We start from the raw sequence: 27,944 nt of genomic DNA on the forward strand, positions 1-27,944 counted from the left end.
CACTGTATATAGGGAGCTGCGTGCGGCCTCATAGTGTATATAGGGAGCTGCGTGCGGCCTCACACTGTATATAGGGAGCTGCGTGCGGCCTCACAGTGTATAGAGGGAGCTGCGTGCAGCCTCATAGTGTATATAGGGAACTGCGTGCGGCCTCACAGTGTATATAGGGAGCTGCATGCAACCTCACACTGTATCTAGGGAGCTGCGTGCAGCCTCACACTGTATTTAGGGAGCTGCGCGCGGCCTCATAGTGTATATAGGGAGCTATATGGAGGCCTATACTGGATATAGGGAGCTATGTGGGGGCTTACACTGGATATAGGGAGCTATGTGGGGACTCATACTGTATATAGGGGGATGTCCGCATACTTAATTGTGCTCAATATTAAGTCATGCAATTAAATTAAAATTATTATAATTAATAAGTTAATATTAATATTGAGCAGAATTAATTTCAGCCCATTGCTTCTGCCTCCACAACAGTCACGGTCTCTCATGTGGCCCCTCGGGCAAATGAATCTCCCACCCCTGCTCTATTTTATATAGTGCTGTGCTATGTATAGTGCTGCATACAAGGGAAACACTTGTGTGGCACGTTATGCATGCCACTATCTGTCTTTTTCCATCTACAGATCTGCACCAGAGCACCTGTGTGTTACTCACATGACCTATGACATGATCTATAAAAAAGGGATCCAGTGACATGTCACGTGATCAATTGGGTACATGGGGGGGGGGGGGGGGCACACCTTCTAAACTGTCCGGGGCCCTGGCTACTTTTAATCCACCCCTGCCTTCAAGAGAATACATTTTCCAGCATCAGTACTGTTTAGTACTTTAAAACACAGTGAGCACCCAAAAGATGTGTGGCTGTGCAGTGGCACTAGCCACAAGGGAGAGAATTAGAACTGGGCAATTCAAGAGATGTGTGGCTGTGTAGGCAGCTCTGGCAGCAGCAGCACAATCTAGCGCTATAAAACACACTGGGCAGCTAGGAGAGCGTGCATCCTGTGGATGTGTGCCAGGGTATGTTTTCCAGTACAGCTGCACTGCCTTCAAAATGCAATAAATTTGCCCTCCTGCAATGTGGAAAGGAATTCCCATACGAGTTAGGATATACTGTATCATATAAGTGTTGCTCCAATTTAATCAAACATCATTCAAAATGCATATATACACAATAAATATTTTAATGAGATAAGCAACAACACAATTAAAGTAGAATTTAAAAGTTAATAGTAAAAACAAGGAACAATGAAAGGGGAAGCTAATGAATAATGAAAGTAAGATTACAATACCAAGGGTAGAAACCAGATGGCAGAATACTACCAAAGATTAATGATAATAGGTATGTATAAGCACATGTACTGTATATCCACAAAGTTAATAGCAATTTAATACTGCAAGATAGAAATATAGAGATTTGGTGCAATGTAATGCACAAAAAAATAACATCAATACTGAAAAAATAAAGATGAAATGGGGTTGAAATTCTCGTTGGTGTCTGAGGTGGAGGCCGATGTTGTGACACAGTCTATTATTCTTTTGGGTAAGTCTGATTATGATGTATCCTTATTTTTTCACTATTTATTTTATATTAGGCTTTTCTGTGTGCTCTTATTTATATTGGAATTACTTTTTGGATTATAGGCTTCTTTCTTTCTACGTCAATAACAATCTTTGGATTTTTATTCACAAAGACTAACCCTCCCATTTTCAATCTGCTTGAGCACTGCATGTAGTACACCACAATCAGACTAGGCCTTTTTCTATCCCTAGGTAGAATGACCTGTGCGCTCTGACCTCCTATCCTTACACTATATAAGCATAAAATGGTGTCCCTTGGCTGGCCTCCAATGTTTATACTGCTTGTGATAGCCCACTTAATTGGTTTAACTAGACTATATGATGTGATAGGTGCAGGGCATTATGGGGAAGCCTGTGTTGCCACACCCGATGCCATTAGCCCACTCTCTGAGTCTACAGCAGTATGTGAAATGGCACTGGGAATAATTTTTTTGGCTAATCCTTGTGAATTGAATCGCAGAGTGTTTGAGTTCTCAGAGATCTGAAAATTTCAGTTAATTTGACTTGAAGTTGCTCCTCTGCAGATCGATCCACTCATCTCTAGTCCTGACCACATACTGCGGTCATCATAAAGTGACTGCAGGTGGAAGAGCGAGACCTGTCTTTCTGTAGCCTCCGTTGAGACACACTGCTCATGTGCTAGTTTCCTGTGCGCAGTGATCGCCAATGGTAACAACCTCTATCTGTGGCAACTATACTGGCCCTATAGATACATTTGCCACTAGCATTAGGAGCTTTCCTGCTATATAGCAACTGTACACTGCAAAACACATTTTATATGTGTGATTGTGTGCGGGGCAGAGAAGGGAAAATGGTTGTTGTGAACTCTGTCTTCTCTACTTAGGCCACTAAAATAGCTTGTGCCATCTCTCTACCCTCAAACAGCAGTTGAAAGATTGCATACATGCGACAAGATGTATGTAAATGATGGCATTGCCAATAATTAACCTCATTTTACTAATGAGGATTGCACAGATAACACACAGGAATATATAAAAATAAATACAATCAGGGAATTACTGTAATTCAAGTCACTCCTTTCTAACGTCTTGGAATCTAAAGTTACTGGATCTCAAGTCATTCACAAGAGCACAAAAGCTCATTTAGGACAAACCACTCACAAGCTCGCTCACTTTTAAACATGCTTTTCTAATCCATGAATGGATTGTTACTTAATAGTAAATTAATGTACTGGCTGCAGGTTGTTATAAAGAAACAAACCACACTTTACTCACCTTTCCCAGGCTCTCTACTACGCTGCTCCCGTTTTCAAAGCATCGGCTGCGGCACTAACACCATGTTGACAGTGCGGCAGCCCATCAGTGAGCTTAGTGGCTCTGAAGGGGTCATTCTGTCTATATTGGCAGAACCACTGAGTTCACTGATTGTCTGCCATGCTGGCGCCATGATATCACTGCCACATACTATGTCAGACACCAGGAGCAGCAGCAGAGACCTGCCGATGGACCCAGGGAAGGTGAGTACAGTGCAGTTTGTTTTGTTTAGAATAGCCTGCAGCCGGGGAACAACTTCTTTAAAGGGCATCTGTCAGGAATCTGAATAAAATGATACCTTGATATCTCCATTCTGATGTCTTATTTCAGAGTAGTCCACATTCTTCTCATATGTAAATGAAAACAAACAATTTTCTTAAATAGTAAATAGCGTGTTCAGGACTATGGGCCAGACACTGATCTGCATGAGAATCTGCCTCCAGAGATTATTTTACATGAAAGGGGTCATTACCAGTGTGATGTGTGATGGCCACCCTCTGCTCTCCTGATCTCACTGCAGAGCTGTGTGTGATTATACCTGACATCTTCAGGTTCCTCTCAGAGCTTCAGCTTCCTTTTCACAGCAGCCAGTTGCAGCTCTCACTTTCTGTTAATTATGTATACATCTGAAGGCAGGGACAGTGACGAAAGCACTGATTGGGCGGTAGGCTCACATGTCATAACACCCTTACATGAGCCCCGGGAACGCGAGTGGAATGGCGCCGACACAGGAGGTAAGTTTAAGTGTTTTTATATTATCAGGGCCAAACACTCAGATTGAGAAGGGTTTGTCCTAGTAGTGGACAACCCCTTTAATAAGATGTATAGTAAAGGGACTACAAGGACACTAAACTTCAGGAAGGCAAATTGTCAATGATTAAGAGATGATCTAAGTGCAACAAACTGGGATAATGTCCTAAAAAAATAAAAGTACACAAAGCAAATGAGAAATTTATATAAGCATCCTGAATAGGGCCTGTGCACAATATATACCCTATGGGAATAAACAAGTGAGGAATAGAAGGAAACCACTATGGCTAAATAGAGCTGTAAGGAGTACAATAAATGACAAAAAGAAAGAGTTTAGGGAAAAAAAGCAAGAGGGTAGTGACAAGGTGTTAAATAATTATTGAAAAATTCAAAAAGAGGAAAATCTGAGCCTGGAAATTATAGGTCAGTATGTTTACCCTCTACTACCCTCTACTGTGCACATCTTTGAGGGTTTTCTAAGATATGCTCTTATTGAGTATCTCAATAAGAATAGCCTCATGATCCAGTATCAACATGAGTTTATGAGGGATCGTTCCTGTTAAAATAATATGATCAGCTTCTATGAGGAAGTAATTTCCAGACTGGACCAGGGAAACGCAGTGGATGTTGTGTATATGGACTTTTCAAAGGCATTTGATATGGTGCCACACAAAAGATTAGTACATAAAATGAGAATAATGGGGCTAGGGGAAATAATGTGTAACTGAGTTAACAACTGGCTCAGTGATACGAAACAAAGGGTGGTTATTAATATAACACCCTCAGCTTGGGTCACAGTTAACACTTGGGTACCACAGGGGTCAGAATTGGGCCCTCTTCTTTTAAACATATTTATTAATGACCTTGTAGAGGGCATACAGAGTACAAATACAATATTTGCAGATAATATTAAACTCTGCAGGGTAAGCAACACAGAGGAGGATAATTTAATATTACAGAAAGACTTATGTAAGCTGGAGGCTTGGGCTGAGAAATGACAATTGAAGTTTAATGTAGATAAATATAAGGATGCAGAGGAAATAAAATGTACAATTATGTACTAAATTGTGAAACACTGGGTAAAACTGTGACTGTAAAAGACTTGAGTATATTGGTGGACGGCAAACTGAACTTTGGTGGCCAGTCCCAGGCAGCTACTGAAAAAGCATATAAAATAATGTGATGCATTAAAAGAGGCATAGATCCTCATGACGAGAATATAGTTTTGCCTCTATATAAGTCACTAGTGTAGCCACAATTAGAATACTGTATACAATTTTGGTCTCTGGTGTATAAGAAAGACAAAGCTGAACTAGAGCGGGTGCAGAGAAGAGCGACCTAGGTTATTAAGGAAATGGGTAGACTGTGATACCAAGACATCTTATAAGCTTGCGTTTTTTTGGTTTGGAAAAACAAAGGCTTAGGGGAGATCTTATTACAATGTACAAATATATGAGGAGACAGTGCTCAGATCTTTCTAATGGTCTTTTTACACCAAGGCATGCAACGGTGACAAGAGGGCCTCCTCTACGTTGAGAGGAAAGAAGATTAATCATTATCACAGAGGCAGATTCTTTACTATAAGAGCAATGAGATTATGGAACTGTCTGCCACATGATGTTGTAATGGTTGATTTAGTACAAAAGTACAAGGAGGGCCAGGATGCCTTTCTTGAAAAATATAATATTTCAGGTTAAAGGGCATTCGATTCTGTAATGGGGTGTTGATCCAGGGAACTAGTCTGATTACCGTATGTGGAGTCGGGAAGAATTTTCCCCTAATATGGAGCTATTAATGCCTGCCCCATGGGGTTTTTGACTTCTTCTGGATCAACATGTTAGGCTATAGGTTGAATGCAATGAACTTAATTCTAGTTTCAATCTTAACCCCTTTCTGACGTGTGACCTAATAGTACGTCATTGTGACCTGGGCCGATTGGACCAATGACGTACTATTAGGTCATGGTCTTTAATGCGGTCGGGCGACTAAAGTCGCGGTGATCACAATAAATTTCAGGCGCCATCTTACCTCAGGGTAGATGGCGCCGGCATCCCGGGGGTTTCGCAGCCCCCCCTCACCCATGATTGGTGTGATTGGCTGTTCAATTCTGGACAGCCAATCACTGCATTCTCACGGTTTCCGGCAATCAGATTGCCGGAAACAGTGATGTGCAGCCTAGGATTGGTGCTCCTAAGAGCACCAATCCTAGCCTGTTGCTAGGAGACCCCAGCCCTGACCCCAAAGCGCTATGATCGGTGCGATCACGTGGTGACAGGGCGGTCATGGGGCGGTGACCGGCTTGTGACCTGCCTGTCACCGCCCCATGAACCCCTGCAATGTGATGAAAGCCCCCAGACTGTTCTGATTGGAGCAATCGATGATGACATTAATCGCTTCAATCAGAGTACCTGAATACAGGTGACCGGATGGTCACAGGGAGGTGTCACCTCCCTATGACCCCCTGTGGTGCGTGCTCTGCCCCAGCCATGTCTTATTGGTGCGATCAATGTCACCAATCAGATGGCTGGGGCACAGCATGCACCACAGGGGGTTACAGGGAGGTGACACCGCCCTGTGACCGCCCTGTCACCTGTATTCAGGTACTCTGATTGGAGCGATCAATGTCATCATCGATCGCTCCAATCAGATTACCTGACCGGGAGGTGACTGGGTGACAGTATACAGAGCTGTGGCATTTCAGATCCATACTTTGGGTACTTTCAGTCACTGCAGAACATGGTAGCAGCTGATCAGTGGGGAAGTCGACCATCAATATCAATCCTGTAAAACCCCATTAGGTTAGGTTCCCACAATGAGATTTCAGTGAGTGCAATAAACGCCGTGTCTTACAGTTCCAGCACAGATGATGAAATTTCTAGAAATCTTATGCCCACTGTGCTTTTTTTTGACGCAGAATAAACAGACCTACAGTGAGTGTGTGTTTGAAATCCGTGAGATATCAGTTACTCTTGAGGGTACGCTGAGTTTTATGTGCAGATTTTACCCATTAGAGGTGGAATAAATGTATATGTTTTTTAGAGCACTTCTGCTGTGGAAATGCACTAAAAAGTAAATGCATTGTCAAAGTAGAAAAAAAAACTCAACTTACCTAACTTAGCTAATTGTTGCATAAATGTTGCAGAAAATCTGCAATTTCAAAAACTCACCAAATAGTCATCATGGGAACATAGCCTTAAGCAACAACAAGGAGCTGCAATATATTGTTGGAGAAGAGGCCCCTGTGGCAATATCAAGAAGGTTTGGCCTGGAGAGGGTGGATATTGAGCAGTCTGCTACTGCTTCTTTATTTTATCTCAGCCAGCCTTTTAATATAATAAGAATAATATGTCACTTCCTCTGTCTGTATACAGTGCATCACGTGTACTATACCAAGAAAGCACTACTCATGGATTGGTATTTAGGGCTAAAGGCCCACCTCTTCACAGGGGCCCACCAGAGGATTCCACTGTTCCCTTGAGGACCAGTCCAACCTTGTTTATAAACATCTATGTGATCAATACAAATAAACGACTTGGAAGATTAGCGCCAGTATAATAAAATATGGAGTTTATTGACATATACTTAAAATACAGCATAAAATACATAAAAAGTGGGAAGGAAACTAGAACAGAAAAAAAACTACACAGGCCAGTTATATAACATGATATATCCAGCATATAGAGCAAGTGCTCAAAATCACTGAACCATAATTATGTTGATTAAATATATCAAATATAAGAATTGGGAGATGTTTAAAAATCAAATCAGATAATGTGTCATTAGCTATAGTGCAAATCAGCTACCACTTAAATAAAATGAAAATTAATAATTCAAAGAGAATAAGCACCACCGTGAGGCCACAAATACTGCAAGTGCAGAAAATATCACATAGAATGCATATGGGCAACTGTGCAAACAAGCTACAATTATAAGGTGCAATTGATAGTGCAAGTAATGCAAGCACCTTCTCAAGGCCACAGATATTGCAAGTGCAAAATATACTTTATACACAGTGCATATGAACCAGTGTGCAAATAAACTACCATATATACAGTACAGACCAAAAGTTTGGACACACCTTCTCATTTAAAGATTTTTCTGTATTTTCATGACTATCAAAATTGTACATTCACACTGAAGGCATCAAAACTATGAATTAACACATGTGGAATTATATACTTAACAAAAAAGTGTGAAACAACTGAAAATATGTCTTATATTCTAGGTTCTTCAAAGTAGCCACTTTTTGCTTTGATGATTGCTTTGCACACTCTTGGCATTCTCTTGATGAGCTTCAAGAGGTAGTCACCCGAAATGGTTTTCACTTCACAGGTGTGTTCTGTCAGGTTTAATAAGTGGGATTTCTTGCCTTATGTAACATACCTGGCGGCGCCCTTGCATAGTGGTCCATCTCCCACTGTGCAAGAGCGCGCACTTGATCTCCAGACAAAGGACACACAAAGGGGGTCCTGTGAAGCGCTCCAAAGTTATCTGGGAGTTGTCTGAGCCCCTCACCTGGTGAGCACAGTACGACGTGGGCAGCCGTTACCTGCAGACGTGGTCTGGATAATAAGAACTGTGAGTAAAGGCCCTGAACTGCATCACTGACTCCGTGTCGTTACTGCTGCTGCCCTGCACCATCACCCCCATCCTCCGCATACACTGCCCTGAGGCTATACTCCTCCCGTGGGGAGTTATGCTACGCTCTGCTGCACCCACAACACCAGCCTTAGCGGTCTGCCCTGTAGCGGCGGTTCACTCTGACCGCAATCCACGGGTGGCGTAGTCGGACATTTAAACATCAAAACCACATAAATAGTTCCGCCACTGGTTTGACCGCCCTGAGCCACGGAACCGGATCGCCGCCACGAAGACTACAACCACCAGCATCCACCAAAAAGGGTCCGGTTCCGGGTGTCCCAAGGCCCAGGGGGTGCGTCAGAACATTTTCATCACCTTTCACAATCACCAATGGGACAAGGCAGGGATGTCCTCTGTCCCCTCTCTTATACATCCTAGTGACGGAGCACCTGCTCTCATCAATTCGCCATAACCCCAATATTAGGTGGATTGAGGTGGGAGGCACCGAGTACAAGTGCTCTCTATTTGCTGATGATGTCCTAGTATATATCACTCAATCACATATATCCATCCCTGCTGTTATGGCTGAAATAGATCACTTTGTTACATGGTAAAATTTTAAAATCAATGCAGCGAAGTCTGAGGCCCTCGATGTCTCCCTCCCTAAATCCATATAGGATTCCATCCAGTCCAACTTTCCCTTTGCCTGGCCCTCACAGGGTATCAAATACTTAGGAATTCCTATTCATAGAGACCTCTCCCATCTATGTTATCTTAATTTTGGGCCCTTTATTGAACAATTCCATACAGACCACGGTTGGCAAGTTGGAACTGTGAGATTCACTACGTGCACCACTGGTATTTTGTGGAAAAGCACATGTAAGATTCTGCAACAGTCTCTGCTGATACTCCTGCATGCGTGCATCCCTTTCTATGGCAGGAATAATTTCTGCAAATTTACTTTTGTACCGGGGATCTAACAGTGTGGCAACCCAGTAGTCAGGATTATTTCTAATTCTCACAATTCAAGGGTCATGTTGCAGGTAGTGCAGCAAGAAGGCACTCATGTGTGTTGCGCATCCAGGAGCACCAAGTCCCTGTTGTGTTGGTGGCGAGGTAACAATCATGCTTCCTTCCTCTGTCCTCTCCCCCCAACCTCGCACAACAGAAATGTGATCAAGGTCTCCCTCATCTGATGAGTCTTCCATCAGTTCGTCCTCCACTTCTTCCTGGGCTCCTGCACCTTCCTCACTAGTTTGGCTGCTACCATGCGCCCTGGTAAAATCATCTCCCCCACCCTCACATGCCTGCCGCCCTGGTGCTGCCGACCGTCTGGACCTTGCAGATGTTAGCCCTTCCGCATACAACTCCTCCTCCTCTACTTCCTCCACCTCCTCTTGTGCCACCACCTGACTCCGAATTCTGTTTAACATGTGCTCCAGCATGTAAATCACCGGAATAGTCATGCTGATAATGGCATCGTCAGCACTAAACATCTTCGTCGCCATTTCAAAACTGTGCAGAAGGGTGCATAGGTCCCTGATCTGAGACCACTCCTCCAGCGTGATTTGCCCCACCTCTGAATCTCGTTGGCCCAGGCTATACGTCAGAACGTATTGCACCAGGGCTTGTCGGTGCTGCCACAGTCGCTGCAACATGTGCAGAGTTGAATTCCACCGGGTAGGCACATCGCATTTTAGCCGGTGAAGTGGCAGGCCCAACGACTTCTGTAGAGATGTAAGTCGCTGAGCTGCGGGATGCGAACGGCGGAAGTGAGCACACAGCGACCGTGCCCTCTGCAGAAGGCCATCTAGTCTGGGATAGTGGGCTAAAAATTGCTGGACAACCAGGTTCAACACGTGAGCCATACAAGGCACGTGTGTGACATTGCCCCGGCGAAGGGCCGCACCCAGGTTTGCAGCATTGTCGCACACGGCCTTCCCTGGTTTCAGGTCCAGTGGAGACAACCATTCATGAAATTGGTTCTCCAGAGCTGACCACAACTCCTCAGCTGTGTGACTCACATTTCCCAGACATTTCAATGTAAAAACCGCCTGATGACGTTGAGCCCTACTGCCAGCATAGTAAGGAGGTGTGCAGGATCCCTTCTGCGCAGTTAGAAAGCTTGTGGCATGACCAGACAGGCTTTGGGTGCAGGTGGAAGACCGAGAGGAGGTTGAGGAGGCAGAAGCAGTGGAGGAAAAATGACATAAAGAGGATTGACGCACAACTCGTGGGGACGGCAAGACTTGGACGGCAGCCCCTTGTCCTGCTGTCACCATAGTTACCCAGTGCCCAGTCAGCGACATGTAACGCCCCTGTCCATGCCTACTCGTCCAAGTGTCTGTGGTGAAATGCACCCTGTCACACACAGAGTTTCTCAAAGAAGCGGTGATGTTGTGTGCGACATGCTGGTGGAGCGCAGGCACACCTTTCTTTGAGAAGTAGTGCCGACTGGGCATCTGGTACTGGGGCACTGCGACGGACATAAGGTCTCGAAAATCCTCTGTGTCCACCAGGCGGAAAGGCAGCATTTCTGTAGCCAAGAGCTTGCAGATGGTGAAATTCAACCTCTTAGCTTTCTCATGGCTAGGAGGAAATGGTCTTTTACTTGTCCACATCTGAGGGACCGAGGGCTGGCTATTGTGCTTAGACGGGGTTGATAAGGGTGTCCCCGGCAAACTGCCGGTCTGTGAGGAAGATGCAGGCGGACATGTTAGGTTGCCTTGATCCAAAGGTGGTGCTATCGATGTCGGACAGCGCTCAAGACCAGCTGGTGTTACCACCTCCAAAGAAAATGATGACCTGCCAATCACGCTGGCTGTTGCGGGTAAAGAGGTGGCAGGTCTGCGCCCCAAAACAGGTGTGACTGCTGTCCCCCCAGTCACAGAGGATGAAGAGGCCGCGGATGCACAAGATATGGCAGACGGTGGTTGGCCCGGCCGGCTAGACCGCATTGTAGCACACTGAGCTTCCCACTGCAACTTATGCTTCATGTCCATGTGCCGGTTCATGCATGAAGTACTCAAACTATGTATTTTTTGGCCTCTACTTAGCTTTTGCTGACAAATGTTACAGATAACACGAGTTGGGTCATCTTTATCGATCTGAAAAAATGCCCAGGCTATGCAAGGCTTAGCACCCATGCGACCTGAAGAGCCACCACGACTTGTGGTGAGAGGCAGAGTTGTGTTTGAGGATGCAGTTGTTGACGTGCTTCCAGTACTACGTCTCTGTCCAGGAAGGCGCAACCTGACCTCGTCGTCACTAGCATCTTCCTCCACCTCCTCTGCTGACCTCATCTCTTGGTTGACTGTGGGTTGACAGTAAGTGGGATCTCCGACCTCATCATCATCACCCTGTGCGTTATCACACCCGTCGTCCTCAGAGCCAACCTGTTCCTGCCCTGACAAAAAACTAAAGTTGTCGCTCCAATCAGGTATTTGAGTCTTATCATCGTCTTCCTCATTGTCTCCACCAACAGGAGTTACAGTTTGGGAATGAGGGTCTACATTATGGTCAGAACCTTCTGCGTCTGGTCCTGGATCCGACTCATAAAGATTCTGGGCATCAGTGCAGATCATTTCCTCGTCTGGATTCACAGAAGCGCTGGAGTCGACCTCTGATTCCCAGGCTATAGTATGAGTAAACAGCTCTGCAGACTCAACCATCTGTTCTACCTCATACTCAGACGGGCAGCTGGAGATTTGGGAGCTGTGAGGAAGCAAGTGCGATTTGGGTGACACCTTTGAGGACTGGAGTATTTGTGATGTTGAAGTTGATGTGGAGGAGAGCCCACTTAAAGGAGCACTTGATATCCGTTGAAGCACCTGCTGTTTTTGTGCCTCATCTGGAATTTGTAGCGATTGGCGTGGCCGTAAGAAAGGGATCTTATCACATTGTCCGCTAAAAGAAGTAGACATTTTAGTTTGGCTGGAAGATGGTCTTTCTTCTGCACCTACCCCACGGACACAACCTTTTTTCCCCTTCCCAACACGCCTATTCCCCTTTCCACCAGCAGCAGGCCTTTTTCCACTCATTTTGGTGGTTAACTAATTCACAACTCTGGAGTTGTTTGCACAAAAAAACAATGGATGGTAACCGAGCAGAGCTGAGTGGCCAAACTGTGGTATTAGACCAAAACTATTGGCTGCGTTAGATGCAGAAAAAAATTATTTTTAATTTGCAACCTGATGGAGGTTAGTATAGATGGACTAATAGACCAAGTCCCACACACCGCTAGAAGCCCAAATATTTTTTCAGAGCTAGATGCAGAAATTTTTTTTATTCAATTTGCAACCTGATGGAGGTCAGTATAGATGGACTAATAGACCAAGTCCCACACACTGCTAGAAGCCCAAATATTTTTTCAGAGCTAGATGCAGAAAAAAATTATTTTTAATTTGCAACCTGATGGAGGTCAGTATAGATGGACTAATAGACCAAGTCCCACACACTGCTAGAAGCCCAAATATTTTTTCAGAGCTAGATGCAGAAAAAAATTATTTTTAATTTGCAACCTGATGGAGGTCAGTATAGATGGACTAATAGAACAAGTCCCACACGCTGCTAGAAGCCCAAATATTTTTTCAGAGATAAATGAAGAAAAAAATTATTTTTAATTTGCAACCTGATGGAGGTCAGTATAGATGGACTAATAGACCAAGTCCCACACACTGCTAGAAGCCCAAATATTTTTTCAGAGCTAGATGCAGAAAAAAATTATTTTTAATTTGCAACCTGATGGAGGTCAGTATAGATGGACTAATAGACCAAGTCCCACACACCGCTAGAAGCCCAAATATTTTTTCAGAGCTAGATGCAGAAAAAAATTATATTCAATTTGCAACCTGCTGGAGGTCAGTATAGAAGGACTAATAGAACAAGTCCCACACACTGCTAGAAGCCCAAATATTTTTTCAGAGCTAAATGAAGAAAAAAATTATTTTTAATTTGCAACCTGATGGAGGTCAGTATAGATGGACTAATAGACCAAGTCCCACACACTGCTAGAAGCCCAAATATTTTTTCAGAGCTAGATGCAGAAAAAAATTATATTCAGTTTGCAACCTGATGGAGGTCAGTATAGATGGACTAATAGAATGATGCTATGCCCAAAAGATTTTACTTCACTAGGTGCAGTAAAAAAATTGGTATTCTATACACAGGTGGTATATCTTGCAACACAGATAGGCTACTCCACTGACTAACACACTCTGCAATAGGCCAAAAAGGATTAGCTTTGCTAGATTCAGCCAAATGCTGTGAAAAAAACTTGCACAGCACTGGCACAGACCTGCCTGGCAAAAACTGATAGGAACTGATGTAACCTAGTCCTGAAAAGGACTCCAATTACAATTAGTCTTTACTCCCACAATCTATTTAAGAGCACAGACCTGCCTGATAAAAGTCGTAGGAAATGCTGTAACCTAGTCCTTAAAAGGACTGCAATCACAACTATTCCCTACTCCCAAGCTATCTGTATATTTGTGCGAAAATTGGCTTGAAATTAACAAGGTATAGCGCACACAGCAACAGCGGTGCCGTCTAACACGCAGCTGCAGCAGTGAGAAAATGGTGGCGACGGGGAAAATGGCTTGGTCTTATAGGGCAAGGACATGTGACATACACTGCCAATCACACATGCCCTTGCTTGTGTGAAAAAAAGCACTTCGCTCCGTGTGTGCGCTGCTGATAGGCTGACAGATTGCACCTCCCCACTGCAAATGCGGGAAAGAGAAAAAAAAATGGAGATCTTCATTGTTCCTGCAGAGATCCATCCCCTACCCCTCCCCCCGCCCCGCTGTACACTCAAACTGCGTATTAACATTAATTTTCATCATTACTGAGAAAAAATCCAGTTATGATTTTGGTGCACGAACAGTTATCGAACATAACCTCGAACAGCCGAATTTTTCTCAAATTGTTCGTGTTCGCCGACCGGCTCGAACACCGCCCAAAACAGCTCGAATTTGAGATTGGCGAACAGTTCGAGTAGAACAACGCTCATCTCTACTCATCAGCCCCAGCGGTCTGCATGCAGCGGAGGTTCCTAATAACCGCAATCCACTGGTGGCGTAGTCGGACATAATCATCAGCGCATAACGGACTACCACTGGCCTGACCACCCTGAGCCACGGAACCGGGTTGCCACTACTACTCCCACCGTTTGCCTATTGCCCGGATCCGAGTGCCCCACGGCCCAGCGGGCGAGTCAGCTTTGGCGTAGTCGGCAGGATTTCGTGCCCGCAACCACCGGGTGCTGCGTGCCTTCAAAAGACTGTCATGCCTGCCGTGGTGAAGGTTCCCGCCATCCGGAGCCGTTTCCCGCCATCTTCAGTCGGTTCCCGCCATCTTCAGCTGTTTTCCCGCCATCCGAAGTCGTTTTCCCGCCATCGGACGCCATCTTCAGGACGCCGCGCGGGAAGAAGAGGGGCGTGGACGCCGAAAGCGCGCGAGACCTGAAGCTCCGCCCCACGCACCGACGCTGCGCAAGGTCCTGGAAGGGAGAGAGAGCGACACTGACGTCACCAGGACGCGACGCAAGGTCCTTGTCCAGAGCAGCACCAGCGGAGCCGCGGCCTACAGAAGAGGATCGTCGGAAGGTAGGCCACGCTTAACTAGGGGGGAGGAAGATGTCGAACACGGAGGCGCCCACTACTACTAGCACAGCTGCAGCAGCGGTGATGCCATTTTCCCTGCCCTACATCCCTGGAGCGGCCTGGCTGCCTAAGTACTCAGGGGAGCCCCATGCCCTAACTGACTTCAAGGAAAGGCTGTACAGTTTGTTCCAAGTCTACCCCCTGACAGAGGAACAGAAGGTCAGCATACTAACAGGGCAGTTAACTGGCGCAGCCCAAAGGGAGGTAAAATCATGGCCCACTGAGGAGAAAAGGACCGTGAAGGGTATTCTGGCCCGGCTGTGGGGTACCTTTGACACACATACCTCCGCTGAAATTAAAATGAGGTTCTATGGATGTAAGCAGCGGGCACAGGACAGCATCAGAGACTATGCCCTAAATTTGCAGGAAGCCCTGAGGGCCATCCAACAAGCTGACCCAGGCAGCGTGCAGGATACGGATAAGCTCCTAACAGAACAGTTCATAGAAGGTCTGCTGTCTAGCGCCCACAGGACCCAGCTGCGCCTCATGTTCTTTCAGAACCCTGATCTGACCTTTGCCCAATTCAAGGACAGGGCCATAAGGGTGCTCCGTGAACCCGCAACAAGTGGCGCTATAAACCCCCGGCGCTCTGCTCTCACCTACCACCAGGAGGCGGCGCCCTCCTCTATGGACTCCGTGGGGGCTGATGCACAGGCCCTGAACCAAGCCCCGTCGAAAGATCTGCACCACCAAGTCCAGGAGCTGACCAGGAGCGTCGCGGCGTTGACCAGGACCGTCCAGGCAATACAAGTGGACCCGTCAAGACCCATCGAGCTGGCTTCAAGTCCGGAGGATGTCCCGTGGCGTCGACAGAGGAGGATCCCGTCGTTCCAAGGGAGGCCCACAGACCGCTACGCAGAGGATGGACAGCCCATTTGCCGTCGATGCAACCAGCCCGGACACATTTCCAGGTACTGTAATTTAAACGGGTCCAACCTGGGGCAGAGGGCCAACCCCCAGGCATAAGATCACCAGGCCCTTACAATTAGCGTAATAAGTACGTTGGGGGGTGCCCGGTTTTACCCGTGGTGCTGGACGGTATCCCCATGAGCGCCTTGCTGGATACTGGGTCGCAAGTAACCACTATCCCTTATGTACTTTTTAAGCAGTATTGGACTGATGCTGATATCACACGGTATCCAGACAGTAACTTGAGCATCATCGCCAGTAATGGCTTACCTGTGCCGCAGATGGGGTTCAAGGAGATGACCATTAAAATTGGTAAAGTTGAACTGCCGACACAGGGAGTAATTATTGTGGACATTGACCGTCGTGAAAGTCACCCTAAAATAACTGTGGGTACTAACGTAATTGAAAATTGTCTTTCAGAGGTAATTGTAATTCTACAACAGGTGGCGGTGAATGCTAGTTCCAGCCAACAGAGAGTCCTCAACAAAGAGATAAAAGCCCTGATGAGACGGCAGCAGGTAGAACTGTCTGGTGGTGAGATCAGTAGCGTAAGACTGAGTGACCCATTCCCCATTTCCATGCCTCCCAAAAGTGAAATGATGATCTGGTGTCGGACTGCAATCGGGTTGAGAGGTAGAGACTACCAAGCCATGGTAGAACCCGTGTACTCAGACAGCAGGCCCACCATTTTGACAGCCCGGGGGGTGGTCGATGTCCGTCATGGGAGGGTGCCCGTTCGCATTCTCAACATTGGGGAGAGGGAGGTACACCTACCCAGGTACGCTACACTTGCCAAACTGTTTGTTGTCGAACACAAAGCTATCAGGGCCGTGGAGCCTTTGCCTCAATCTCCTCAGGCGGAGGGTAATGGCTCCCAGAAACAAAAGGAGGACTGGTGCCAGAAACTCCATGTGGGTGCTGACTCCACTCTCCTGCACCAAAAACAAGGAGTCTACCGGGTGGTACAGGAGTACGAGAGAATTTTTAGTAAGCACCCGCTAGACTTCGGCAGAGTAAAAGGGATAGAACACCATATCCCCACGGGGAGCCACCCACCAATAAAAGAGAGACACAGGTCTGTACCCCCTGCACATTATCAGAATGCCAAGGGTATGCTGCAGGAAATGAAAGAAGCTGGGGTCATTAGAGATAGCTGTAGCCCCTGGGTAGCCCCCCTGGTTCTGGTAAAAAAGAAAGACAGCACCATGAGAATGTGCGTGGACTATAGACAAATCAACCGTATCACCCACAAAGACGCATATCCGCTGCCTAGAATAGAGGAGTCTTTAGCCGCACTAAAATCAGCTAACTTCTTTTCTACTTTGGACCTTACTAGCGGGTACTGGCAGGTTCCTGTGGCAGAGGCTGACAAGGAGAAGACCGCCTTCACCACCCCCATGGGACTGAGTGAGTTCAACTGTATGCCCTTCGGGCTCTGCAACGCACCAGGGACCTTCCAGAGGCTGATGGAATGCTGTCTAGGACACCGAAACTTCGAGACGGTCCTCCTTTACCTGGACGACGTGATCGTCTATTCAAAGACCTACGAGGACCATCTAAAGCACCTGGCCGAGGTGTTCGAAGCCCTGGCTGGCTACGGCCTGAAGGTGAAACCATCGAAGTGTCACCTGCTGAAACCGAAGGTCCAGTACCTAGGGCACGTGGTAAGCGCGGAAGGAGTGGCCCCAGACCCTGACAAGGTCACGGCAATCAAGAGCTGGCCAAGCCCCTCGAACATCAAAGAGGTGAGACAGTTCCTCGGGTTGGTAGGCTACTACCGAAGGTTCATCCCCGGGTTCACTAAGATGGCAGCTCCTATGCAGGACCTCCTGATCGGACAGTCTAAGTCCCGAAGTCAAAAGCCACCCTTCAAGTGGGATAAACCGGAAGAGGAGTCCTTCCGCCAGTTGAAGATGGCCCTCACGGGGGATGAGATCCTGGCCTACCCTGACTATGGCCAGCCTTTTATTCTCCACACAGACGCCAGTAATGTGGGACTGGGAGCCGTACTGTCACAAAACCAACAGGGCAGAGAAAGGGTGATCGCGTACGCCAGCCAGAAGCTGAGACCCACCGAGAGGAACCCGGAGAATAACAGCTCCTTCAAGCTAGAATTCTTGGCAGTGGTGTGGGCCGTGACGGAACGCTTCAAGCATTACCTGGCCTCCGCAAAGTTCACCGTGTACACGGACAACAACCCGTTGACACACCTGGACAATGCGAGACTGGGTGCCCTGGAACAGCGGTGGATGGCCCGTCTCTCCAACTATGACTTCGTGATCAAGTACCGGGCAGGCAAAACCAATGCCAACGCTGACGCCCTATCGAGAATGCCTCACTTACCTGAAGGTGACGAAGACCCAGAAGAGCTGGAGGAGGTAGAACTCCCCGCGTTTCACCGGTATGGAGCCGCTCAATACTCCCACCGCGTAAAGGAGGAGGATCTAACAACAATGATGATCAATCCCCTACCTCACCACAGCTGGGCCGAGACCCAAGATAGTGACCCTGCAGTCCGCCTGGTGAAAGATCTGCTGACCCGGGAAGACGCCCGCTTAGATCCGGACGCCCCTGAGGAAGCCAAGCAGCTATGGAAAGAGAAGAGCAAGCAGCTCTGGAGGCAGAAGAGCCTGAACCAGCAGCCCAGGAGAGTCAACCCTCTGCTGACAGTGAGCCTGCCATGCCTGCGGTAAGCCAAAGGACCTGCAGACAGCTGCCTGCCCTACCTGTACACCCAGCTGGTAGCTGTACCCCTAATGCTAATGGGGAAAGCCAGGTCAGTCCACCACCAGACAGTGGGTTAAGGAGGTCAACCAGGAGCACAAAGTGGCAGATACCCGCTCGCTGGAGAATATAGGGTGCACTAAAATTGTAAATAACCCTGTTGCCAAATGTTGAAATGTTTGCAAAGTTACATGCATGTTTGGTAATTCTGTGTTTCAGTTTCTTGCAGTTACCGTAAGGACTCAAAGGTTATGGACTTTTTATAACCGGGACCTTGTATGGACTGCGTGTGGAGCCTAACCAAGGAAGGAACTAAGACTGTAAAGGACTTGGGGTAGGACAGACCCCCACCTGGTTAAGGCTCCCCGTTGTGTTGGTGATATGGACACCCGGTCACAGACCACACTGTGACCTTAAGAACTCAATCTGTGCGTCGTCTGTCTGTTAATGTTTTATGGTTATGCATATTATCTTTGTTTATTGTTTAGTCCCGGAGTACTAAATTTCACTAGGGGGGAATGTGTCACCCTGGCCTGGATGCCACAAAATGTAATAAAGCTGTGTCTGAGAGCAAGGGGGAGGTTCTCTAGTCAGGGGAACATTAGCATGCAATACCTCCTGTCTCAGGCCAGTAGGGGGAGCAGGCTGCCCCTATAAAAGCTGGAACTGGGGGCAGGGTTAGAGAGAACTGGATGACCTGTCTCAGTACTGAGACGTGTCCCGGAGCAGAGCAGGGACAGAAAGTTGTATTGCACCTAAGAGGAAGTGTGGCAGGAGGAGAGCCACAAGCCAGAGACAAGAGGCGAAGTGAGCCTGTCTTGGCAGATAAAGGACTTAATTCACCAGACTTTGGTGTCTGAGGCTGGGAGGATTCCACATCCTACAGCAGATAACCAGTCCGCAGGGGACTGTATATTCCTTGGCCTAAGAAGCCTGGAGGCTCTGCCACAACAGAAGGGACCAGCAAAGTCGTACCAGGCCGGGAGCAGAAAGGAACCCACGTCGCAGGCCATACAGGCGAGAGTACACGGAGAGCTCGGAAACGTGGGCTGTTACCCTATCAGGAGGAGATAGCCAAAAGGAGCGCAGAAAGCACGGTAGGCCTACACCCTCACCCTGACCAGGGCCAATTTCCCCGTTGCTCTCAGACATCCAGGTCCCCTCCTAGCCGGGACTGTTTATGGGTCAGTTTACCTGTTTCAGTAAAGACCCTGGACTGCAACCTGTTGTCTGTGTGCTCCTTCGCGCCTCCAGCACTACCGGTACTGGGACTCTCACCACCATCACTCACACCATCCATTATACTGCCCTGGGGCCGCACTCTTCCCGTGGGGAGTCACACTACCCTAGCTGCACACCTCATCAGCCCCAGCGGTCTGCATGCAGCGGCGGTTCCTAATAACCGCAATCCACGGGTGGCATAGTCGGACATAATCATCAGGGCATAACGGACTACCACTGGCCTGACCACCCTGAGCCACGGAACCGGGTTGCCACTACTACTCCCACCGTTTGCCTATTGCCCGGATCCGAGTGCCCCACGGCCCAGCGGGCGAGTCACTAGCATCTCCCTAGGATCATGAAATAAGGCAAAAAGAATAATAACGGTGATAAAAAAAAAATGGTGGAAAGAATAATAAAGTTAATCATTAATAATAAATCATTATATGACCTGGCTGACGAAAAGACCCTGACGCGCACGTTTCGTGGCTTGCTTCTTCTTGGGGGGATGAGTGCAAGCCGCGAAACGTGCGTGTCATGGTCTTTTCATCAGCCTGGTCATATAAGGAGAAGGAGACACCACACCTCTGGGTGAGGTGCAGTACCTCTGTGGCGACTGAACCCTCAGGGGCGCCACAGTAAGAAAATGGAAGAAATACAAAATGACTGTCAATCGACATCGATCTGGGGAACCATGCAATATCTCACCTCGTGGGGTATCCTTGATCATGAGAAAGGTGAGAGATCAGGCTAAAACTATACGGGGGGATCTTGATAATGGAGGTGGAAGCATTATGTTTTGGGGGTGTTTTTCTGCTAAGGGCACAGGATTACTTCATCGCATCAATGGGAGAATGGATGGAGCCATGTACCGTAAAATCCTGAGTAACAACCTCCTTCCCTCTGCCAGGACATTAAAAATGGGTCATGGCTGGGTCTTCCAGCAAGACAATGACCTAAAACATACAGCCAAGGCAACAAAGGAGTGGCTCAAAAAGAAGCACAGTAAGGTCATGGAGTGGCCTAGCCAGTCTCCAGACCTTAATCCCATAGAAAACTTATGGAGAGAGTTGTAGCTCTGAGTTGCCAAGCGACAGCCTCAAAATCTTAATGATTTAGAGATGATCTGCAAAGAGGAGTGGACCAAAATTCCTCCTGACATGTGCGCAAACCTCAACTGCAAAAAACGTCTGACTGCTGTGCTTGCCAACAAGGGTTTTGCCACCAAGTATTAAGTGTTGTTTGCCAGTAGAATCAAATACTTATTTCTCACTGCCAAATGAAAAAAAAATATATCTAATTTATACAATGTGATTTTCTTGATTTTTTTTTGATATCCTATCTCTCAATGTTAAAATTCACCTACCCTTAAAATTATAGACTGTTCATGTCTTTGTCAATGGGCAAACTTACAAAAACAGCAAGGGATTAAATACTTATTTCTCCCACTGTACCTAGAGGACAGTTGTCTCCTTCTCACCTAGCATCTTACTTAAGGTTTTGTAGGCCATTCCAGCTTTGTGCAGGTTTATGATCTTGTCCCTGACATCCTTAGAAAGCTTTTTGGTCTTGCCCATGTTGTAGAGGTTAGAGTCTGACTGATTAATTGAGTCTGTGGATAGGAGTCTTTTATACAGGTGACTATGTAAGACAGCTGTCTTTAATGCAGGTAACAAGTTGATTAGGAGCATCTAACTGGTCTGTAGGAGCCAGAACTCAGAATGGTTTGTAGGGGATCAAATACTTATTTCTCACTGCAAAATGCAAATAATTTTATCTAATTTATACAATGTGATTTTCTTGATTTTTTTTTGGATATTCTATTTCTCAGTGTTAAAATTAACCTACCCTTAAAATTATAGACTGTTCATGTTTTTGTCAGTGGGCAAACTTACAAAAACAGCAAGGGATCAAATACTTATTTCCCCCACTGTATATATCAAACCTTCCATATAGAAAAAAACAGATGAAAACAGCACTGCTTGTAGAAAAATACTGATTTATGTGATTTATTAGCACAAAAAAAGAGCTCTAGCAACGTTTCGGCTCCAACGTTTCGATTCTCCACAAATTTAATGTCCCTTACTATGCTCTGAGGTCTCTCTGTCTGCTCCGTTACTCACTGCCACCCGTCCGATTGTTCCTACATCTTCTGATCCCCTGCCACTGGTGTTGGGATCTTTGGGCCTTTTGTACTGTTGCAGACTTTCAGGGTGTCATGGCGTCCGGGAGGGTTCTGCTCAAGCGCAGGAGATCAACGGTGCATGTCGAGATGTCTTTGACCTTCCGTACATTTAAGCAGAACCCTCCTAGATGCCATAACTCCGGGACATCCGGCACAGTAATAGAGGTCCGAAGATGCAATCACAAGCGGCAAGGAATCAGATGTGGCAAGGACAGGATGGGTGGTGGTGAGAAGCGGAGGGGCCGAAGAGGATAGCGGTGAAGTGAGTAATGACTTTTTTATTTGTTTTAGCCTTTTGATTGCCCAGTATGGTTAAAAAAATAGTGGCAATTGGACGCCATTTTTCTGAATCCGTGCTGAAGCAAATTCCAACAACAAAAAAATTTGGAGAATGCGAATTTTTGTAAAATTTGAGTAGAATTAAATTCCACTGAAATGTATTAGCTCATCTCTAATAGCAACCACTATGGGTTAAACAAAGGGAGTCTGCCCCATCAGTCATCCCATTAACTCTTGTGATCGCAGGTTGACAGCGGGTAGCCATGGCCTAATAGATTGTCTTTTCACTTATTACTGTTAGGCAATATGCTTTGGCATCTTGAGTATATGAAAGCATTATATAAATGATGAGAACATCTCTAGTAGGAATTAAAAGAAATTATTAACAATAAAGAAGTTATCCACTACCCTAACTCATTTCATTCTTTATTCATTAATCTTGCTATTATGTGCCAGTAAATGCATCCATACTCTTATGATAGTGATATATATCTTCATCATGCAGATAGCATCACTTGATGTCTGCCGGCTGCAGCTCTGATGTTAACATCGATCACTTCCTGTCCCCGGGTTTACTGTGTTCTAATTAGTGATGTGTCGGTCACGAATGATCCCACGCAAAGAGTCGACTCCCTGCTGTGACTGGTGGGAGCTGGCACCCCAGTGAGAGCCACTAACCTCAATGAATGGCTCTCAATGGGTGTAAAATTGCAGTGTTCGACTATTGTAACTCCGCCCACCTGAACCAAACTCCGCCCACTTTCAATTTACTTGGCTAATCACGAGTGGACGGGGTTTCAGCCGTGGGTGGACGTAGTTTCGGCGCATCAACGTCACGCATATTTAATAGGGATCCATTTAGGATCCAAAAGAGCCGTCTCTTTTTGGTGAGCAGAGCCAGTAGAGCCAGATCACCAAAAAGATCCAGACTGCCCATCACTAGTTCTAATACTACAAGTTCCAACATGTATTGCAGTGGCCTGTGAGCCAGCACTTATCAGGTCCCCTCCATTCTCCACACAAACTCCTCCCCCTCCATGCCTCCTTTTACTCTGATTACATGCACCCCACTGTGTTTGTTATTTCAAATATTGGCGTTTTTCAGGTGTCCTTGCCAGTATTCTAAAGCAATAGCCTTTCAGAGATTAGATTACATAACCGCTTTGATTTTGAAATGCAGATCGCAGCACTTTACTACCAAAGGTGTCGCCCCTGCGCTACTGCTGAATCACACTTGCATGAGGCAGACTAATTGTGTCTTCAGGACCCATGCTCAGGCAAGCTGTCATTCAATCCAAAACGTCTACACCCACCACCAGGGGCACAGAGACAACTTCCTTTCATGTCGTACATTTCCTGTGTCGGAAAAGGGCAATATCAGACAAAACAGAGGAGGAAGAAGAAGAATCTCTATAACAATCCAGTAGCATGTGATCCCTGCTGAGATGCCCTCATAGAAGCTATTCACCTAATACAAGTATATTACAAAAGGTATTGTTTTGAAAAGCTATGATATATAACGGAAGGGAGAAAAAGTAGTGGAAAACCCCTTTAAGGAACTTTTTTTTAAGAGTTCACATTAAAAAATTCCAATCAGAATTATTCAATCCCAAATTTACAAACATTCTGTTTTGCAATAAACCAGTCACACAAAAATAATTTTAATAGCTCAACACCATTAATATAACAAGTGGTTTCTCTAATTTCAACAAAAAATGGCACAAATTTTCTATGGAGTTCAAGTAAGGTAACTGTATTAGCTACTCCAAGAATCCTCCAAGGCTTCTTCTGAAACCATATATGGTGGACTTTGAGGTATGCTTGGAACCATTGTCCTGTGGGAAGGTCCAATGATAAGAAAGCTTAATTTACCTCACAAAAGACATGATGTTTTCTCCCAGGATTTAATGATAATTGATTGAATCCATCTTGCCCTCCACACAGTGCAGGTTGCCAGTATCAGAGGAAGCATAGTAGCCAGAGAGGATCACTGAGCCACTGTCATGCTTCACTGTAGACAAGATGTTCTTTTCAGTTTATGCTTCATTCTTCCTCTTCCAATCATATCAATGAAACACAGGCCCGAAAAGTTCCAGTTTTGTTTTCACTCTAAGGCTGTGTGCCCACGTAGCATTTTTCAAGCATATATGCTGCGGAATTTCCGCAGCATAAACGCTTGAAAAACGCATGTATATCCGCACCCCATGGTCCCAATGGGATTCTGCAACTTCTATGCACATGCTGCGGATTTTTCCGCAGCGTTTATGCCGCGTTCAAAAATCCGCAGCATGTCAATTAATTTTGCGTTTCCGCAAGCAGAATTGCCTTTGTCCAATGCATAAAAAACGCAAGGCAATTCCGCATGTGGAAAACGCGTGATAAACGCGCGAAAAACGCGCGATAAACGCGTGCGGAATTCCGCATGCGTTTTTCCGGGAGAGGACTTGCATTTATGCAGCAGAAATTTTCTGCTTCATAAATGCAACGTGGGCACATAGCCTATAGAACGGAATCCCAAAACTTTTTTGGCTTATTTATATGATTTCGAGCATATTGATGATGACTTTTCTTATGCTTTTGGGCCAGCAGAGATGTAAATCTTGGAGTACAGACATGGAGACCATCAGCATTTATTATGCGCCTTCCATGACAAACTGAAACCTCAGTACTTGCTGCCACCAAATCTTGCCTCAGGTCTATCACAATCCTTTGAGGGTTTTGACCAAATGCCTTCTCAGGAATCTGGTGGCAGCTGGTGATATCTTCCTTTTTCTGCCACGTCCAGGTAGCTTAGTGAGTGTTCCTTTGACTTTGAACTTGTGAATTCTGCTTCCAACTGTATCTCTGGGAACATCCAATGCTTTTGCTATCCTTTTGTAGGTCATAACAGCCAAAAGATGCTCTATTCGTGAAGGGGTTGAATAATTCTGAGACTGCAGTAATCAGTAAAAGCTACATTTTGTTCTAAATTTGGAGAAACTTCTTGTTATATTAGTTGTTTGGAGCTACTGAAATTGTTCTCGTTTCAGTGGTTTATTGCAAACAGCAGAAAATTTGTAAATTTTGTTAATAAACGTAGTTTGCAATTAAGGTTGAATCATTTTGATTTAAACTGTTTAGGGGGTGCAAGAATTGCAGTACCAAAGCTCTGGTGCCAAGACAGTCAAGTTATCTCTGCAATGCAAATCAGTTACACCTATGTTAAACATTAGGAAACAGTAGGCCATTTAAAGAGGTGGTCCACTACAATATATACTTCGCCCATTGATTTAAAATGACAGTGGCAGCTGCAGCGGGGGGTCGCGTGATGCGGACTGAGCGGCCGCTCACAGGCACAAATGGCAACAAGAGGTATTTACAAAAGTACTTCTTTATAAGGTTTAAATCCATGGGCAAATTATATATTGTAGTGGACCACCTCTTTAAGGAACAACATATGGGCATACATATAAACTTATAATATTATGGGCAATGACATGGATTTATGAATATAGAACAAAAAATCTACTATTACTATTTTATTTTAGGCAGTATGTAGAAATATGGCTAATATTGTATATTGTAGTGGTGGGGCAGATATGGTATTTTTGAAATTTGTTAAAGCATTCAATGATGTCCCTCATGTATACATAATTGGTTTAGAAAGCATCATTTGTGAATGCGTAAATAGCTGGCTCAAGAACTGATTCCAGAGAATTGTGGTCAATGATTCATAGTCTGAATGGTCCCTATAAGTGATGTAGCCCTAGATATCATGCTGGGGCCACTATTTTCCAACCCATTTATTAATTATATAGAAGTTAGGAATATTATAATTGTTTATATGTCTCTAGTTACAATTCTTTTATATTCATCAGATGGTATAGAGGGAGTAAACCTGGGAGAGTCACTTTTAGAGAAGATCTGAAGGAGAATGCAATGTCAATCTCTGCATCTAAGATCAACATCATATTATTTTGTATCCAAAGAGGTATAGACTCAAGAAAGGAACATTTTTGCTTTACAATTAGTACAACCGTATTTTATAAAAATGCAGATCTTTATAGGGCACCAATTCGTACATTTCCAACAACATACACTGGAGTTGAAAAAGGAGCAAAGATTGCGAACAGAACAATTCAGAAGCCAGAAAATTTTGATTTAAACGAAGTTTAGCAGGGGTAAGTTAATGCCTGGTGGACAACATTGCAAGTTATAGAAATGCATAACTGACCCATTAAAAATATTATGTTAATTGTAAGAACACTAAACAATCTTCAACAAAACATAACCAAACGCTATAAAGCTGTGGAATAATCAACCCTAGGAATTATTTTTGGGGAGATCTTGAAAACAACACAATGCAGAGAGTTGTAAAAAATATTTTATTGGACGTCTATTCAAGGGTGTATTTTTTTTCTTCCTGTTTAAGGGTAAATTGAACTCAAGTCTATCCTTACTATTGGCAGACCAGATTTCAAAAGAAGTCTTCACCGTTTAGTGATACACCTGTTCTTCGGCTTAAATCGAATGGTAGAAAAGGTCACCCCTTCCTCATTAAAATATAAATGTCTTAGTAAAAGCACTACATCTTCAACAATTGAAACATTGTGTTATTACATTTTAGGATCCATGAATAAATACATAGGTATAGGGGAATAGAAGGTATATTCACATCAGCCATAGAGAAGTCAGATATCCTACCTTCAACATTAAAACTTCGTATTATGTTGGACACAGGCATAGTCGTCCTATCATCTGCATATCGGTTATAGAGATCAATCATATACTGAGGAAGCTTCATTGGGGTCTTCTCTTGAAATAAAAATCCTGTAAGGTTCAGACTCTCTTTAAGATGTTCTTCAATGGATCCATTTATGGAGTTCAGAATTCCCTCAGCCTCTTCTTCATGATGCGTCAGAAGATCTTCTTCTACTCTTTCAGGCAATGGTTTGTTCAGGGTAAACTTTGCTAGGAATATAACTAGAGACCACAGAATGGGTAACCTGATATACCGCATCATGTTTGGATTTCTTCTTAACGTTGGAGCTGCTTATATTATTATCTCAAGATTCCTTCAGTAGTGGATCGATTTAGCAGGAATAAACCAGACAGGGCTCTTCTTTGAGTTATTTTTCAAGCTACTATCCTGGCAGTTATGAAGCAGACCAAAGTGTTCACTGTCTCTTATCTGGGGTTTCAATTGCAATGTATCAACTGAGCTTATCACACTGAAGTCCTCAGTTAATGAAGATTCTATAAACATGTTGAACTGGTGTGGGGCATGAAGGGAGGCCCTCCATATATTACATGGAAGAGGCTACTGCTTAATTAACTGTCCTTGACCAAATATCCGCATTCTTGATTTGTGAAATTTCCTAAAACTTTGTTTATTCCACTAGACATGACGCCATCCATCATTTTGTCCTTTGAAAGGTTTGTATCCAGAAATATATATATTAAACTATTTATGGAGGATTACAACTTTGTAGATTTTCCAGCATACCTATAATCCAGCATTATTTTCTATATGTTTTCTTTGATTACATGAAATTGCTAAAATTTAAATTTTACAGAACTCAAAAATTTGTAACAGGGCCTCCTACCTTATGCAAGTTATTTTACTAGTCTGCTCAAATGGGGCAGACACAATGTCAGTCGGGGGTTTTAATTGTCAGGGCTAACATCTATACACAATATGTTCACTTTTATTTGAAAGTTTGTTGTTGTCATTGTACACTCAAGACATGTCATCAAGAAGATCTAATAGGGCATTTGTGATCCAACCCATAA

General features: G+C 45.1%; 1 protein-coding gene across 1 annotated transcript in view; it reads right to left on the minus strand.

Annotated features, from left to right (window-relative positions):
- Positions 1-27,371, minus strand: part of LOC141273025 (dorsalin-1-like) — a 198,956-nt gene extending 171,585 nt beyond the window's left edge. Inside the window, exon 1 of the mRNA XM_073684341.1 lies at positions 26,856-27,371. Coding sequence (XP_073540442.1) covers positions 26,856-27,174 — 319 coding nt within the window. The 5' untranslated portion in view covers positions 27,175-27,371. The remainder of the gene's footprint in view (positions 1-26,855) is intronic.
- Between the last annotated feature and the right edge of the window lie 573 nt (positions 27,372-27,944).

This window comes from Phyllobates terribilis, unplaced genomic scaffold (genome assembly GCF_046119375.1).
Source record: "Phyllobates terribilis strain yellow unplaced genomic scaffold, ASM4611937v1 Scaffold_5__5_contigs__length_657084704, whole genome shotgun sequence".
In the NCBI taxonomy this organism is placed as follows: domain Eukaryota; kingdom Metazoa; phylum Chordata; class Amphibia; order Anura; family Dendrobatidae; genus Phyllobates; species Phyllobates terribilis.